Here is a 14039-nt window from a genome sequence, read left to right on the forward strand (position 1 = left end):
GTATGAGAAGCTAAGCAATTTTGATATTATGTATTTGCAATTTTTATTGTTGTTGGTAATGCAAAGCAGCTGAATTTGGAATGAAGAACCGTGCAAGACACCAACTGAAGAGTACACATAATGTTCCTACAAATGTGTAATAGCTCCAAACTTTGATAGGGGCTCCACCTGGTCACTTACAGGTTCAAGAGTGGAAATTGTTTGGTATAGGTGTATTTGAAGATGTCATGATCTCAATATCAGGATGTGGCAAGTGCAGTTACTAGTTCTAGAAATAAATACAGCATGTTATCTGAAGATCTCTCCAATGGGATACAGTAGTTATTAACCACAAATGTATAGCTAAAAATGCAACTGTTTCAGAACTTTGTAGCATCTGAGCTGCCATTGGACTGGAGATTATTTCACCATTTCTCACCCTCTGCCACTGCTAGATCCACTGGCATGGGGCAGGGAGGCAGGTGGGATTTTGTGGATCAGCTGCTCTGAAGTAACTACTCCAAGTCTGGAACCTGGCTGAGTGTCCTGACAGAGATGAATTAGCAGACTGCCAGTGGTGAAAGCAACCAACAAGGAAAAGTAATTGCAATACATTCACAGTTTATATTATTCAAAGTGTATACATGCACAGGAATCATCCTAAAGGATCCAGCTATGCTAGAAATCCAACCTAGACATTCCCAGTATCTACTACATTTTTTGCAATGGTATTCAAACTTTGGTCTTAGTTAACTTAAAAACATGGCAAAACCATTTTTACACTATTCATAGATTTCATAGACATTAGGGCTGGAAGGGACCTCGGGAGATCATCGAGTCCAGCCCCCTGCCCAAAGGGGAGAAAGGGGTCATGTTGCTAATGCATGCTGGACCACAATGAAGTATATTCTGCAAATGTATTCTACAATTACCAGTAAAGGGTTCCTTGGAAAGTCATCCTGCCACTTGCCACAAGTGATGGCAAGTCTCTTGGCCCCTCCAGCTGTAGGGGGTAGTATCAGGTAGGGAGGAGCCCTCTGGAAGGCTACATCTTAATTTCCAGGAAAGGGCAAAATACTTCTCTTTCCTTTCCGCTGTCCTGGTATAGTGACAATCCTATTTCTCCTCTTAAAAGGAAGGTGAAGAACCTCTGGACAGGAGTAATTTGCACTTGTTTAGTAAACAAGTACTAAATTCAAAGGAGATTTAACAGAGTGAACCCTCTTAGGTTTTGTCTGTACTTACCCTAGGGCTGTGCAACTTCCAAGTGACCAGGGACCATTTTGAGTGGCCACATGCCATGCAGGCTGCATGCCCCTCCAGGCCATGTGTACCCCCCTCCCACCTTCTGCACCATGGCATGCTGTTTGGGGTTTCCAATTCCTCCCCAAACCTCTCCAGCTGTGGGCTCCCTCAGGGTGGGGACAGGCAGCAGGAGGGAGGCAGGCTGGAGACACTAGTAGCAGCAGCAGGAATGCAGTGAAGGCAGTAACACTAGGACCGGGACTTGCAAGCCACAGCTTAACCCCTAGGACTGGATGTGGCCTGCAGGCAGCTAGTTGAACAGCCCTGACTTGCCTCACTCCATTACTAGACTGCCTGGCAGCAGCCAGCATTGTCAGATGCTTCTGGTGGCTCTGCATGGCTCCATGAGGGTGGAGAGGTGTTACCAGAGCTCAAACTATACCTGCAGAAGGGAATATAGCAGCTCAAAAAGTGTGTGCAAACTTCTACATATGCCCTCTGTTGGCTTCCAAATAGGGGAGGGGACCCTGCCAGCACAACAGTGGGTTCTGCCACTACCAAGGAGCTCTGGGCCCAGATACGCAGAGTTTTATTCAAAGAACTGAATTAAACCCTGCAGCAGGAGGGAAAGTTATTGTCTACAGTACACTAGGATTTTCTGCAAGGGTACATCTACACTGCTGTGACTGAAGTGCCAAATAGACATACCTAAACTAGCTTTAAAACCAGCTTGGTTACCAGTAGCAGAGTAGCCACAGCAACACAGATCTCAGTATGGGCTGCAAGACTCATATAAGCTGGGAGAATACTCAAATGAAGGGGGCAGGGCAGTGGTTAGGCTCCATGCTGCCAGATTAGACTGACGTGACATTCCATTTAGGTAGTTCAAAGACAATTCTGGTGACTGTAGGATAGATCTACCTAACGTTTCTTACCATATTATGGTTTGTGCAGATCCAGCAGTGGTGACAATCATGTGCACATCCATAAGATCGGGAGGTCTAGGTGAAATGGCGATTAAGATATGGGGGCCTTGTCTACCCTTCTGTCACTACTGATAGAGTACCACAGAATATAATAGTGGGCATTATAAAAAAAGTTAATAAAGCTTTGTATTATATTATATAAACCAAACAGGTTGATGTTGACCAGTCCTGGGGAGGAAATGTTATCATTCACTTCATGAGAGAAGCCATAATTGGAGACCATAGTAATATGTGCTGCACAGAAGCAAGGAATGTCTAGACCAGTTGTTCCCAAACTGACAGACTGTGCACCACCAATTTAAAACAATACAACCTTAAGTACTACCAGCAAATTTCTGTCATATCAAGTAATTATAATAAATCTGTTAACATGTACCACTGACAGGTTGTATGCATACCACTGGTGGTACCCGTACCAGATTGGGAACTACTGGTATAGACTATAGTGTAACCAATGTGCTTATAATGCTCACCTGGGGCACTGCCCCAGCTTTAGCTGGTGGACACAAATGTCTGCTGTTTAATTTCGGCCAAACCAAGTACACATGTCCAGGAATTTTCCATTGAGAATTTATAAATACCTTATCGGGTTCATACAAGTTATCAATTAATGATAACTTTTCTCCTCAAGAGAGCTTTCAATCTAAGCAGAACAAATAGAGGGTGGGAAGGGAAGCAAAAAGACATAGGACTTGCCCTAAACCAGACAAAAAGTCCATCCCAGCGTTAGGAATTACCCAGGTCTTCCAAGGCCCAGGCCAACAGTACTGGTCTACAACTACCATAAAATTGTCTCAGAAAGAATACACTGTGTCTTCTGAATGTCAGTATCTAGTCATTTCTGGAAGTGGCAGAGCTGTATACATATAAGGTTTTGCAAAGGATGACGTGTGATCACAAGGCATCTACTGGATTTCATCAGACCTGCTTTAAGACGAGATTTGATCCCAGAAAGTTCCATTTTCACCATGTCCCCCGATTTAGAGAAGATAAATGGCATTCAACTTTTTGCACTGTTTAAATGTTATTTTATTAAATACCGTCAGTTCAAGGTTTCATTGTAACAAAGCTATGAAGGTTCTACCAACATTCAGACCAAACAAACAAACACTAGCTAACTTTGTTTTAATTTCTATATCATGCAAAAATTCTGCATCAAACACCTTCCATTTCCTGTTTAAAACATGATATTTATAATATATATTATATAGATACTTATATTAGCCCCATAAGAGAACATTAAGAATGCTAAAGGTGTACAGCTGTGTCTGATAATGGCCATACCAAGCTAAGGTTCTCATTAACTTCAAAGAAAAAACAGTTAGTCTTCAAGACTGTGCAAAACCAAAAAACCCAACAATTTAACATTTACTTTGAAAGATGCAGTTACTAAATACAGAGGGTTTTTAATCATTAATAATCATCAGGTAAAGAGACAAGGAAAGATCAGACCTAAAGAAGGCATGCATAACTTCTTGTATGTTTCTTTTTAAAACTGCATAATTGTAGTCTCCTGTTTGCTTTCTCTGTCTCGCTTTAAAAAAATCTGAATAAAATAACAAAGCCTTTCCTTTCCACCTCACTCACTATCTTAGTGCCATCTTACAAACGTTCCAAAAATTATAAAATCTAGTGTTTGCCTCCTCTTGTTTCAGTCCTCACTTTGCCTATGCATGCACTTAGGGTGCTGGAGGAAGGAAGAAAACTATTTGTTCAGACAAGCTTTGGGAAGCATCATGAATCAGCTGCTCTAATCATGGAGTGGGATTGACTTAATTGTCTCCTAAATGAGAGTGGAGAAATTTCCACTGCAAGGATTTAACTCCATTCTGTTCTACAGCTTCCGTTTTCTTCCCCTCTGTTCTGCTCAACAATGGTCACTTTATAACTTAGCTTTCCCTTTTCTCCAGACCCATTAAAATGTTTCCTCCCTTTTAATATACTATGTATTCAGTCTCTCTGGAATGCAGGGATAACCTACTGGAAAGCCCTGTGACCACAGTTTGTGATTTGGAGTTGCGAATAAGTCTGTACCTGTATTCCCTCCAATTTACCAAAAGAAGCAAAGCAACTGCCTCTCTCTTGGTCAGGACACAAGTCACGATGTGTCCAAGCACTAAAAAGGTTTACTAGAAAGGCCCTTTTCATTCCTGGGGTCAGGATTTATTCATAAGTCAAGAAAAAGAAACAGAAAAAGAAAAGATTCAACATTTCCCACCTACCAAATAAAGGAAACGGATTCCCGCCCCACAAAGACAGGGAACAGAAAGATGAATTGGCCCAAAGGACAATCAGATCACAGTCAGCAACTCCCTTTTCCCTCGATTTCATGAGTTATCCTCTATAATAAAGAGAGAAAATGCCAGGAGGTGGCCTGGAGCCTGGCTGCGGTACATTGCAGTTCTGATCTGAAAGTTTTCCAAGTTACAACATCGCCATAAAAATAGGAAAAGTATCCAAATGAACACCAAGAAACAGGATGCCTACAAACATTAGAGGAGTTATTGGTGGGGGAGAAGCAACAGCTGCTGACTCCCTCTGCTACTTTATTTGGAGAACAAACAACTCAAACTGGAAGGCAGTGAGCCCCCTAATTCTATGGGTGCATATATTTCAGTATAAAAACACACACTAAATTATGCATCATATAGGAGTGTATGCAAGTCTTCATGAAAGAACGTAACACTAGGTTTTTCTCATCTGCTTCTTAAGGAACATATATATTCTGTAGCACTGCGGATCCCAGCTATGTTACTAGAAAGAAAAAAAATAAAAGAAAATCCCATATATGTACCCTCTTCCTTTAAAAATCTTTGCTCTTAATACTTTTCATCGTCATTGTTGTTGTTGTTGTGTTGTTGTTTTTTTGTTTTTGTTTTTGTTTTTTTATTAAACTGGCTTCAAATATCCATGTTCGGCCAGGTAGCGGCTGTCTCTAAAACCAGTATCATCTGAAGAGCAAGCTCCTATTTTACTTATTTATTTTAATTTAAACCATTGTTATTTTCCCTACTTTCATCCTTAGCTGGGAATAAACATCCCATTTTGTTTTTAAAGAGTCTTTTTGTGGGATCCAGCAGCTGAGCAACCAGCTTTCTGCAGCATTCTCACTGAGCGGAAGATTTAAGAAGAAACTCAGGCTGAAGTCAGTCCACTGGGCAGCAGGAAGGAGAGACGTCTCTTTCCTCCACTTTGTCTCCCTGTTTTTCACATCAGCTCCTCCGGGACCTCCTCACCACTTCTCACTGATTAAAGTTACAGCACAGCCTAAATACCATGTCAGCTTCCACCTTGACTTTGCAGAGCAGAGTTCAGAAATCTGCTGCCCAAGGTGCCTTCTCCTTTCTCTCTCTCTCTCTCTCTATCCCCCCACCTCTCTCCATTGCTTTTCCTTCTCCCCTCTTGGTTTCTGAAAGATGCTCCAACTGCTGCCACGTCATCAGCCCTGGGGGAGGGGGGCATCAAATAATCTGTCATTTATTTAGCATTATTCCTGTTTTGTGTTATTTTATACAAACAACATGTCTCTTAAATTTAAAAAACACCTTCGTACAGCAGAAACAGACACGATGGATCCATGGAAAACAACAGAAAGACGGCAGTGCCCGGAGCATCAGATGCATGCAGGGTTTCGTGCATTTGGCTGCTGCCTGTTTGTAATTTGTTACTTTTTTTTTTAACGTCAAAACGGACACGACCGTTGCTGTTACTCAGGCACTCCAGAGCTGCTTGCTAAGAAGATATTGCCCTCCCGCTGAGTATCTCCAAAAGCTGCTGCAGCCAGGAAAAAGGTAGCGTCCACCCAGAAAGGCGAAGAGAGAATGAGGTGGAGGATGGAAGGGAAATAAAAGTCAAAAGTTAACTGAGGAATTTATACAAAACAATTTTCCCCATAGGCTCATGAAAACAGGCAAAAAACTATGCAGCATGATAGTCCAGGAGAGCGAACCCAGGAGCACAAGAGAAATAAACCATTCCCCCCACCCCACACAAATGCAAAATAAACCTGGGCTGGGCAGGGGAACAGTAAGAGGCAAAAATACACCTGGCCCTCCCCATTGTGCTCCAGGTTGGGAGGATGAATCCCAGTGGTAAAGCAAAATGACATATTGCTGAGCTTTGAGGTTGGCAGAGGGAATCCTAATTAACCCTCATCACTTGCTGCAAGATGAATCTCAGCACTACAGTGAGATGGGAGGTTTAGAAGGTTAAATCAAAAGAACTGACAGACTAGGTAAGACCCAAGGTCCACCTAGGCTAGTATCCTGCCTCCAACTGTGCCCAGTCCCAGGCACTTCAGAAGACGCTGCTGGAAAATCCCAAGTGGGTGGTTATGGGGCGACTGGCCGCAAAGGAACACTTTCTTCCTCACCCCCAGCTAAAGTCCAGCTCCTACTGGGGTTAGGAAGACTTCACACACATTTCCATTTTAATTGGCTTTTAAAATTCTTTCTAATGTAACTCCAGACAGTTGCATTATCTGTACCTGCCTCATTTTTTCCCCCAAGTCCCACCAAGCTCTTGGCCTCCGTGGTGTCTTCTTGCAATTATTATTACAGGTTAATTGTGTATTTTATCATTTTGCTGTTCTTCAATTCCATCACTGACCTCATCAGCCTTACACTGAGAGACTAACTAGGATTTCTTATTTCCATTCTCTCCACTAGTCTTCAGTTTGCTTCTCCTTTCTTACTCCTCACCAACAGGCAATCTCTTCTCATGTGCCCAGCCATCCCTATTCCTTATCCTCTTAGTTCTTCTGTGTCTTTTATAAGGTAAGCTGGGCAGAACTGAACTCTGAATTCCAGGTGAGGGCTTCCAACTGATTTATATCACTGCACTGCAATATTTTTAGTATCTTCTCCCATCCCCCTTCTTCTCCAGCCTAAGACTTCATTGCATTCACTGCATCACTCCAGAACAAGCAGATGTTTTTAGGAAGTTGTCCCTACTGATACCCAGGCTTTGTTCTCAGGGGTTACACTTTGTTTGGAATCCACAGAAAAGTGTTGGGTCTAGGGTGGAGGTTGCCCTTATGGTGAAAACTGATGGAAATAAATCATTCCACTTCCCTGCAAAGCCCTTATCCTCTTTGTTGCTTCCACTAAAATCCAGTGGACCCACAAATGTTCACAAAGGTTCTTGCCTTAACATTAATTATTGCTTTTGTATCTTTGGCTCTTTCCTCTTCAAAATCTATGTTGGCCATCCCAGTATCCATGATACAAATTTTGGATATAGTTTATGCCCCTTTCTACTGCCTTTGGTAGGGTCAAATCCCTCTAAAACACACAAGAGGGAAACCTATGTTTGACTTAATCCTAAGCAACACACTAAGTTTAACTAGGTCAGCATCCCCAGGGAAAAATAACCCTTGCCTATTGACACCAAAAATATTGATTTTTTTTTTCTAAATAGGAGGAGCTAGTAAAAAATATCCTACTATTCAGAAATGTAGATCCTAAGACTCAGCACGAGAGCTATAAAAGACCAGAAGCCTGCATAGTCCAAAGAGAATGTGGGAAGGCAAGAAACCGGCCAGTGTGGCTAGATAACATGCTGCATAAGGCTATCTGGGCCAAATGGTTTCAGAACCAAGAAATGATTGTTTCAAGGTGTTGATCTTTATAGTCAAACCTCGCCTCCCTGTGATGCTCGACTAACTTACAGGTGGGTATTTTAAAGTCCTTCAATATTCCTGTTTCTCCATATTTGTTTTCCTATGATCTCTCTCAACATTGTGCGCTGGCTATCCTTTTGCTGATCAGAAGACTGATAGTAAAACTTAAACCAGTCCATCTATATTCTGCAACTTGGGTTTGTGCCTTGCAGATTACATTTTGTGGTCTCTTGTTTTTGAAATTCTCTCATAAAAATTCTAGGCAATCATTAAAATCTAAAGCAACTTCCTCTCTCTTTGACAGATTCTGATGATATCTGCATTCATAGCCAACTGCTAAAATATCATACAGGATCTGAGCATTTCATCATGTTGCATCAAGCACCCCCTGCTGTCAGGCATTCTCATTCACACATTTGTGGTTTTATGCCTCTCTCAGTTATACAGGCATTTGGAGTTTGCACTGGAGGCTGGACCTTCTCAATCTGACATCCTAGAAGATCCCTAAAATTTGCTTTGGGGGTCACCACTGCCCTTACCTAGTTCAGTCTGAAATGTATTCTTGTGTTTTAGCAGATTTCTTTGCCTTTGTGTTACTGACATTGCTAGTATATGCCTGTCTCTGACCTAGTTTGTACTCAGCATGTGCCATCTTTTTCCCAGCTATTCAGACTCCAGTTTTGTCGTAGTCTGGCATTCCAGACTTTTAGTTATAGCATGACCAGACAGAAAAAGATGAAGACCCTCCCAGTACTCAAGGACCTGGGGAGGTAAAACCCAGCACACTACAAGGTGCATCCATTTCATCCATGCCTTCACCAGTTTATCTGGTCTATAGCCTCAGGTTAGTGCCCTGAGGTTATTGTGGCTTGGAGGCAGATACAACTGTCTCCATCTGCAGGTACGAGCTTTCTCAGTGTAGCACCATGAAATCCCCTGCATGGTGCCAGACTTGCAGAGGTCATGACTCCAGTTTGTCAGCAATGCTCAGTGATTTTACCATGTCCTTATAATGTCTGCTCAGGGAAATGAATACCACAGGGAGAAGGGAGGATTTAAGTGCTCTGCATTGCTGGGTCAAGGGAAACATTTCCCTATCTTAACTACTTTTTAGGCAGCTCCACACTTTGTCTGTGGCTAACTAGAGAATGGTCACTAATCTAAAAGGCCACTGAACATTCTGGGCCACTGCTGACAGCAAAGTCAGCTACATCCATGAAATTCAACCCTCCTTAGTGGACCATACCTGTGTTTGATCCTCACTGGAGCGGTGCTGCAGGGGCCCCAGAGCAGTGATAGTGGACGTTCAGCCACTTGCCATCACGACGGTGCCAGACACGAGTCTCTTCAGACTGCGTGGTGCGGGGCCGGCCCTGACCGTCGATGTACTGCGTCAGGCGGATATAGGCAATGCAAGCTGCATCTTCACCAATGACGTGGACATGAGGGTTCAGGATGGTCGTGTGGATTGGCTTGCTGTTCTTTGACAATACTGGCAGAACATAAAAATCTATCAGTTTCAATTCCCCATCGAAAGAAAGTCTTCACCTCAGCATCAAATCTGCTGCTTCCAAATGTATCCTAGGATAGAGCAACTCCTTCTCTTAAAAGCCCTCAGAAAAAAACAAATCATTTCCTTCCCAGCCACCTCCCCTACCCCATGGGAACTTAGCCTCTTTATCCTCAAAGCTTCCTCATCCATCAGCTACTGCTGTCTCCAACTACAGGAGAGTTCTTTTCATTATAAAAATGTTACTAAAATACAGTCATGAAACAGGCCCTTTCCAAAGACTGGCAGGCCTCAAGTCATTCAACAGTAAGAAAGCTACGAAGGGTAGTCTTCTCTTTTGCGAGCACAGGAATGGTTATGTTAAGCAGTGGGGTCTTGACTGCCCCCCTCCCCCAACCCAACTGAATGCAGCAGCTTAGGATAGCCTTTTGCCTCATTCTGGAGACTGCCAGATAGAGGAGGCTGCAGAAGACTTCAGTGAAGTTTAGAAGACCAAGAGGCCTAAAGAGTTCTTTAGAAAGCATTTACCCAGATTCCCTTCTCAACCACTCTGACAAAGGAGCACCTAGAGCCAATCATTAAAGGGTTTGCTAGAGGTTGGAGATCCCTTAAACTGTAGAAATTCCAGTGAGTTGCACAAAACAGAAAATCAGGTCCTTGTTTGCATGACAGGGAAAAACCCTCCTCTCTTCAAATGACTGTGCAGGCTGTTTCTACCAAATAATTAGATTCTCATACCACTTCCATACAGACAGGAAATCCAGCATCTTAGTCTGAACTATTGGTTCTCCCTCCATCTGATGTTTGCAAGATTAGTTATGTTATTCCCATGGTAAAAGAAAAATGGTGGGGAAAAAAAGGAAATCACCTCTGACAAGGCAAGAAGGTTTTTGCAATGAAAACACATTGGCTCTTAACAATCCATCACAATCCATGAATAACAAAAGCCTGGTGGCCTAGGAAAATTGCAGCAATTTCCCCAAGAAAGAGGGGCACATGGAGGAGACTGTTTGCAATGGCAGAATCAATCCACTCACAGTTCTCAAAGTAAAACTTGTGGAAGTCCATCCCCTCAACTAGGTTTCCCAGGGCTTCAGGTTCAAACGAGGTCAGGCCAGGGTCACATATTTTCCTGCAGGAAAAAAGGAATATTCCTTCTTCTTATTGAACTAAATATGTCACCTTGTCTCAAATGAGCCCCAAGCTCCAGGAGCTCTTATAAACCAGTAAAGACCTAGACATGCTGTTATGTGGCTAGTACTATGTCTTTTCCCAGATACTGCCCAAGCCTGGAATTGTTACTCACTATGAAGATACAGGGCTGGCAGTAACTGGTACATTTTTTTTCTGTTTTGCGTCTCAGCCAAGTTAAGTCAAGCTTTGCATGTCACATCAAGGCTGTTCCTTCACTCTCCCTCCCTCTATGCCCTACTACTGACTTCTCCCCACCTCTGTAAGAGACCACCAAGTATACTCCTTTTGGCCAACCTTTCTGCTGCTATTACTCTTGAACCAGGTGCCCATTAAAGAGCTCTACCATACTGAACCACCCAAACTAGTTGGAGACTAAAGCTTAATTCTTGCCATGGAGCTGTAAACCTGCTTGACTTGCTTAGGGCAGGAGGCCATTATGCTACTTGCATACCAACTGACACATAAAAAACAACTTTCAGAACTAGTATGTTCTGACTGACCATACTTACGTATAGGCCTCAAAGTCTCCATTGTTGATGGCTTCTATTAGCTGCTCTGTTATCTTAATGATCTCTTGTTTACGCACTGTGGACAAGAACAGAAAGCAATTTAACTGCATCAACTCTGAATGGCTGGATGTGGCAATCAAGTGCATCCTACTGGACAACCTGCAGGACACCACTAGCCTTGATCCCAGCATTCAAGACATGGGCAGTAAAGACAGCCATCCATATAAAGGTATGGGGTCAATAGTATGAAAGGGAAATGGTGATCCTAGGAAGCAGGGAAAAGGGGAATAGACTCAAGCATTTTTCTTCTCCAAGAAAGGCCTGTCCTAGGGACCATGGTAGCTTCTTAAAATAGATGACAGCTCTAGCTGTTTCCAGGTACTATAAGAAAGGGACCCTGAGAGAGTGTTCTGTGTATGTGGCAACTTGAAAAAAAAATCTTAAAATTTGAACCTGTATCTGCTGTAGAAAGGGAATAACTATATCGCTACAAAGAATCAACAAAAAATCCCCCAGCCACCTACTTACTACCATTACCAATAATTACCCACCATATTTTGAGAGCACTGCAAACAAAATATTTGGACATACATAGGGATGGCTTTCACAAACTAGTGAGACAACCATAGCAAGATAGCTTGCTGCACCGGCAGACCCCATTCATCTATGTTGTGAGGCTACACACTCACACCACGTTAGCTTTCTGCCACGCATACAACCCTGTAACAGGATAAAAAAGCAGTCCATCCTCAGTATGCGATTAGCACTACAATTATCTAACTCCCCTTAATGGACTTAAAGACGGACGAATGACCTGTTTGTTGTGGACCCAAATCTCATGCATCAGCACACCTAGTCTTTCTGCTACCAGGCTTCCTACACCTCAGCATCTCCCTTCAACTTGTCATCACTACCCATCCATCATGGCAAGGCTTGTGCAATGAATTGATTTTATCAGAACACTCAGCAGCAGCTTAAGTACTTAGTGTAATGAATCTTCCTTCTTATTTTTGGCTACCATACATTAATTCACATGCATCAGCTTCATCTCTGCACCAAATGTGCATACATAAACACACAGCTAAGTATACCTGAGCTCATCTATATATCCGCCTCCCCCCTCCCTTCCTCTGCCTCTAAGTGCAGCTATTGGATAAACTACCGTCACATACCTAGACTTCATACCGGTGCCATATTTAAACGTACAAATAAGTAGTCTAGATATTGCTGTGCTGTTTGTAGCTGCCTCCCATATTCCATATATTTCATACTACCAGTGCCTGCCAAAGATAAGGCACAAGACAGTCATATCTCACCTGCTATAGGAGACTACCACCCCTATGTGCCTGAAATCCACCAAGGAAGTTAAGTCAGGCAGCAAGCCACAGAAACATTTTAGTTAGTAGCATAAGCTAATCTCACTGTGCGTGCTCTGGCAGCAGAAGCACTGTATAGCATAATCTATATGTAACCATGTGCTGCATGGGTAATCAGCAGTGGATTTGGGAATGGAGCAAGGGAGGTACACCCTCTCCTTTGGCTGTGCCAAACATGCCTAGTGACCTTCAGGGCTTGCTCCCTGATCAGCGCAGGCTCCTGCCAGAGCTCTATGTAAGCAACAAATTTTGAGTTCACCAGCTGATCAGGGCAGTCAGAGCCCCTGCTTTTGTGTAGCTGCAGAGTTAAGGGGGTGACAGCTGCTGCCATCTGCCCTTCTTACTTCCTCTCCCTGCTGCATTCAGCAGCAAGGGAAAGGAGGTAATAAAGTGGTGGCAATACTCATCCCTGGCTCCAGGGCTGCAAGAAAGAAGAGGCTCTGGCCAGACCCTATGCTGAGGGCTAACATGTGGAACAGCCAAGAAGTGGGAAGGGGTGTACAACCATGCTGCTTTGGATCCACACACGGGTAATGGACCAGGCCTCCAACTCTGTGAAAAGTATAACTGTAACATATAGAAACAGAATCCTGAGCCAAGGGAGGAGAATGGAGCAAGATTTAATTTGGCACAAGTGAAGAAGCCTAAAACCATAAAAGTCTTGTGCTAGCTCATCTTAAAGTATGTCTTATGCTCCCTGCCCCCAAGCCCAATATACACAGCAGGACTGACTGCATTTCAGGCATAAAACAATGCTTTCCTCCCTGCATTTACTGTACAGGCAAAGCTATCAGAATAACATAGATCCATTCCCTTTTCTCCTACAATGGAGAATGCCCCTGGATTTCATGCAGTGAGGCACTACTGCCCATCAGTCAAGATGAAAATAAGCAGGGCCTCACCAACTTACCCTTCCAGAAGAAAGCAACAGGAAGAGTAAGCCAAGGAACAAACACAAAGCCCTTGGGAAGTCCAATTGTTGATCTCTTGAAATCCTTACCATCATACCACTGTCCCTTAGTCTCATCCTGCATGACACTGTCAGAGCACTGCTGAAAGGAAGACTCAGGAGTGTGAGCTTCTAGCACTGGCAAGGCAAGGATCTCCACAAATAGGCAACAATTAATTCTGAAGTCCTGCCCACACTACAACTTTTAACCAAATCTCTAGCCACTTAAGAGGCACGGATGGTTTTACACATGACTTGTGGCTATCTATATGTATTACAATTCAAACACTTAACAACAATGACAGCTTGAAAGCACATCATCCCTGCCAAAGACGCAGGCTGGCACTTGGCTGCTCTTATAATTGGTTCACCACATTCATCCAGTAATTGTTTGCTTACATGATTTGAGGAGGGGAAGGGGATTCTTATTCTGGAGCACATTACCCCACCTTTTGCTGGTGCAACCCCATGTACAGATGTAATTCAGAAGAGGAGACCAGATTTTCCCATAATGTACTTCCACACAGAGGAAGACAGTAGTTTGTGTGTGCACACACAAAGACAGCTTCAACAGCACAAATGCTTTGGTGACTGTGTATTGAACCATGGAACTTGTCACCAGTTACAGTGACTTTGTTTCTAGCCATTCACAAAGTCCTGGCATCAACTGT

General features: G+C 43.2%; 1 protein-coding gene across 26 annotated transcripts in view; it reads right to left on the reverse strand.

Moving 5' to 3' along the window:
- Positions 1-3215: 3215 nt before the first annotated feature.
- The window catches only part of CAMK2G (calcium/calmodulin dependent protein kinase II gamma), a 183831-nt gene continuing 173007 nt past the window's right edge, over positions 3216-14039 (reverse strand). For 25 of the 26 annotated variants that reach the window (XM_090058144.1, XM_090058142.1, XM_090058145.1 and 22 more), the window contains 4 exons: positions 11044-11119; positions 10378-10472; positions 9077-9322; positions 3216-5981 (listed from right to left, as the gene is read on the reverse strand). In XM_090058144.1, coding sequence (XP_089914270.1) covers positions 9090-9322; positions 10378-10472; positions 11044-11119 — 404 coding nt within the window. In that variant the 3' untranslated portion in view covers positions 3216-5981; positions 9077-9089. Of the gene's footprint in view, positions 5985-9076; positions 9323-10377; positions 10473-11043; positions 11120-14039 lie in introns of all 26 variants that reach the window. The other variant, XM_090058134.1, reaches the window with a different exon arrangement.

This window comes from Crocodylus siamensis, chromosome 7 (assembly GCF_052110815.1).
Source record: "Crocodylus siamensis isolate JL-2025a chromosome 7, ASM5211081v1, whole genome shotgun sequence".
NCBI lineage: Eukaryota > Metazoa > Chordata > Crocodylia > Crocodylidae > Crocodylus > Crocodylus siamensis.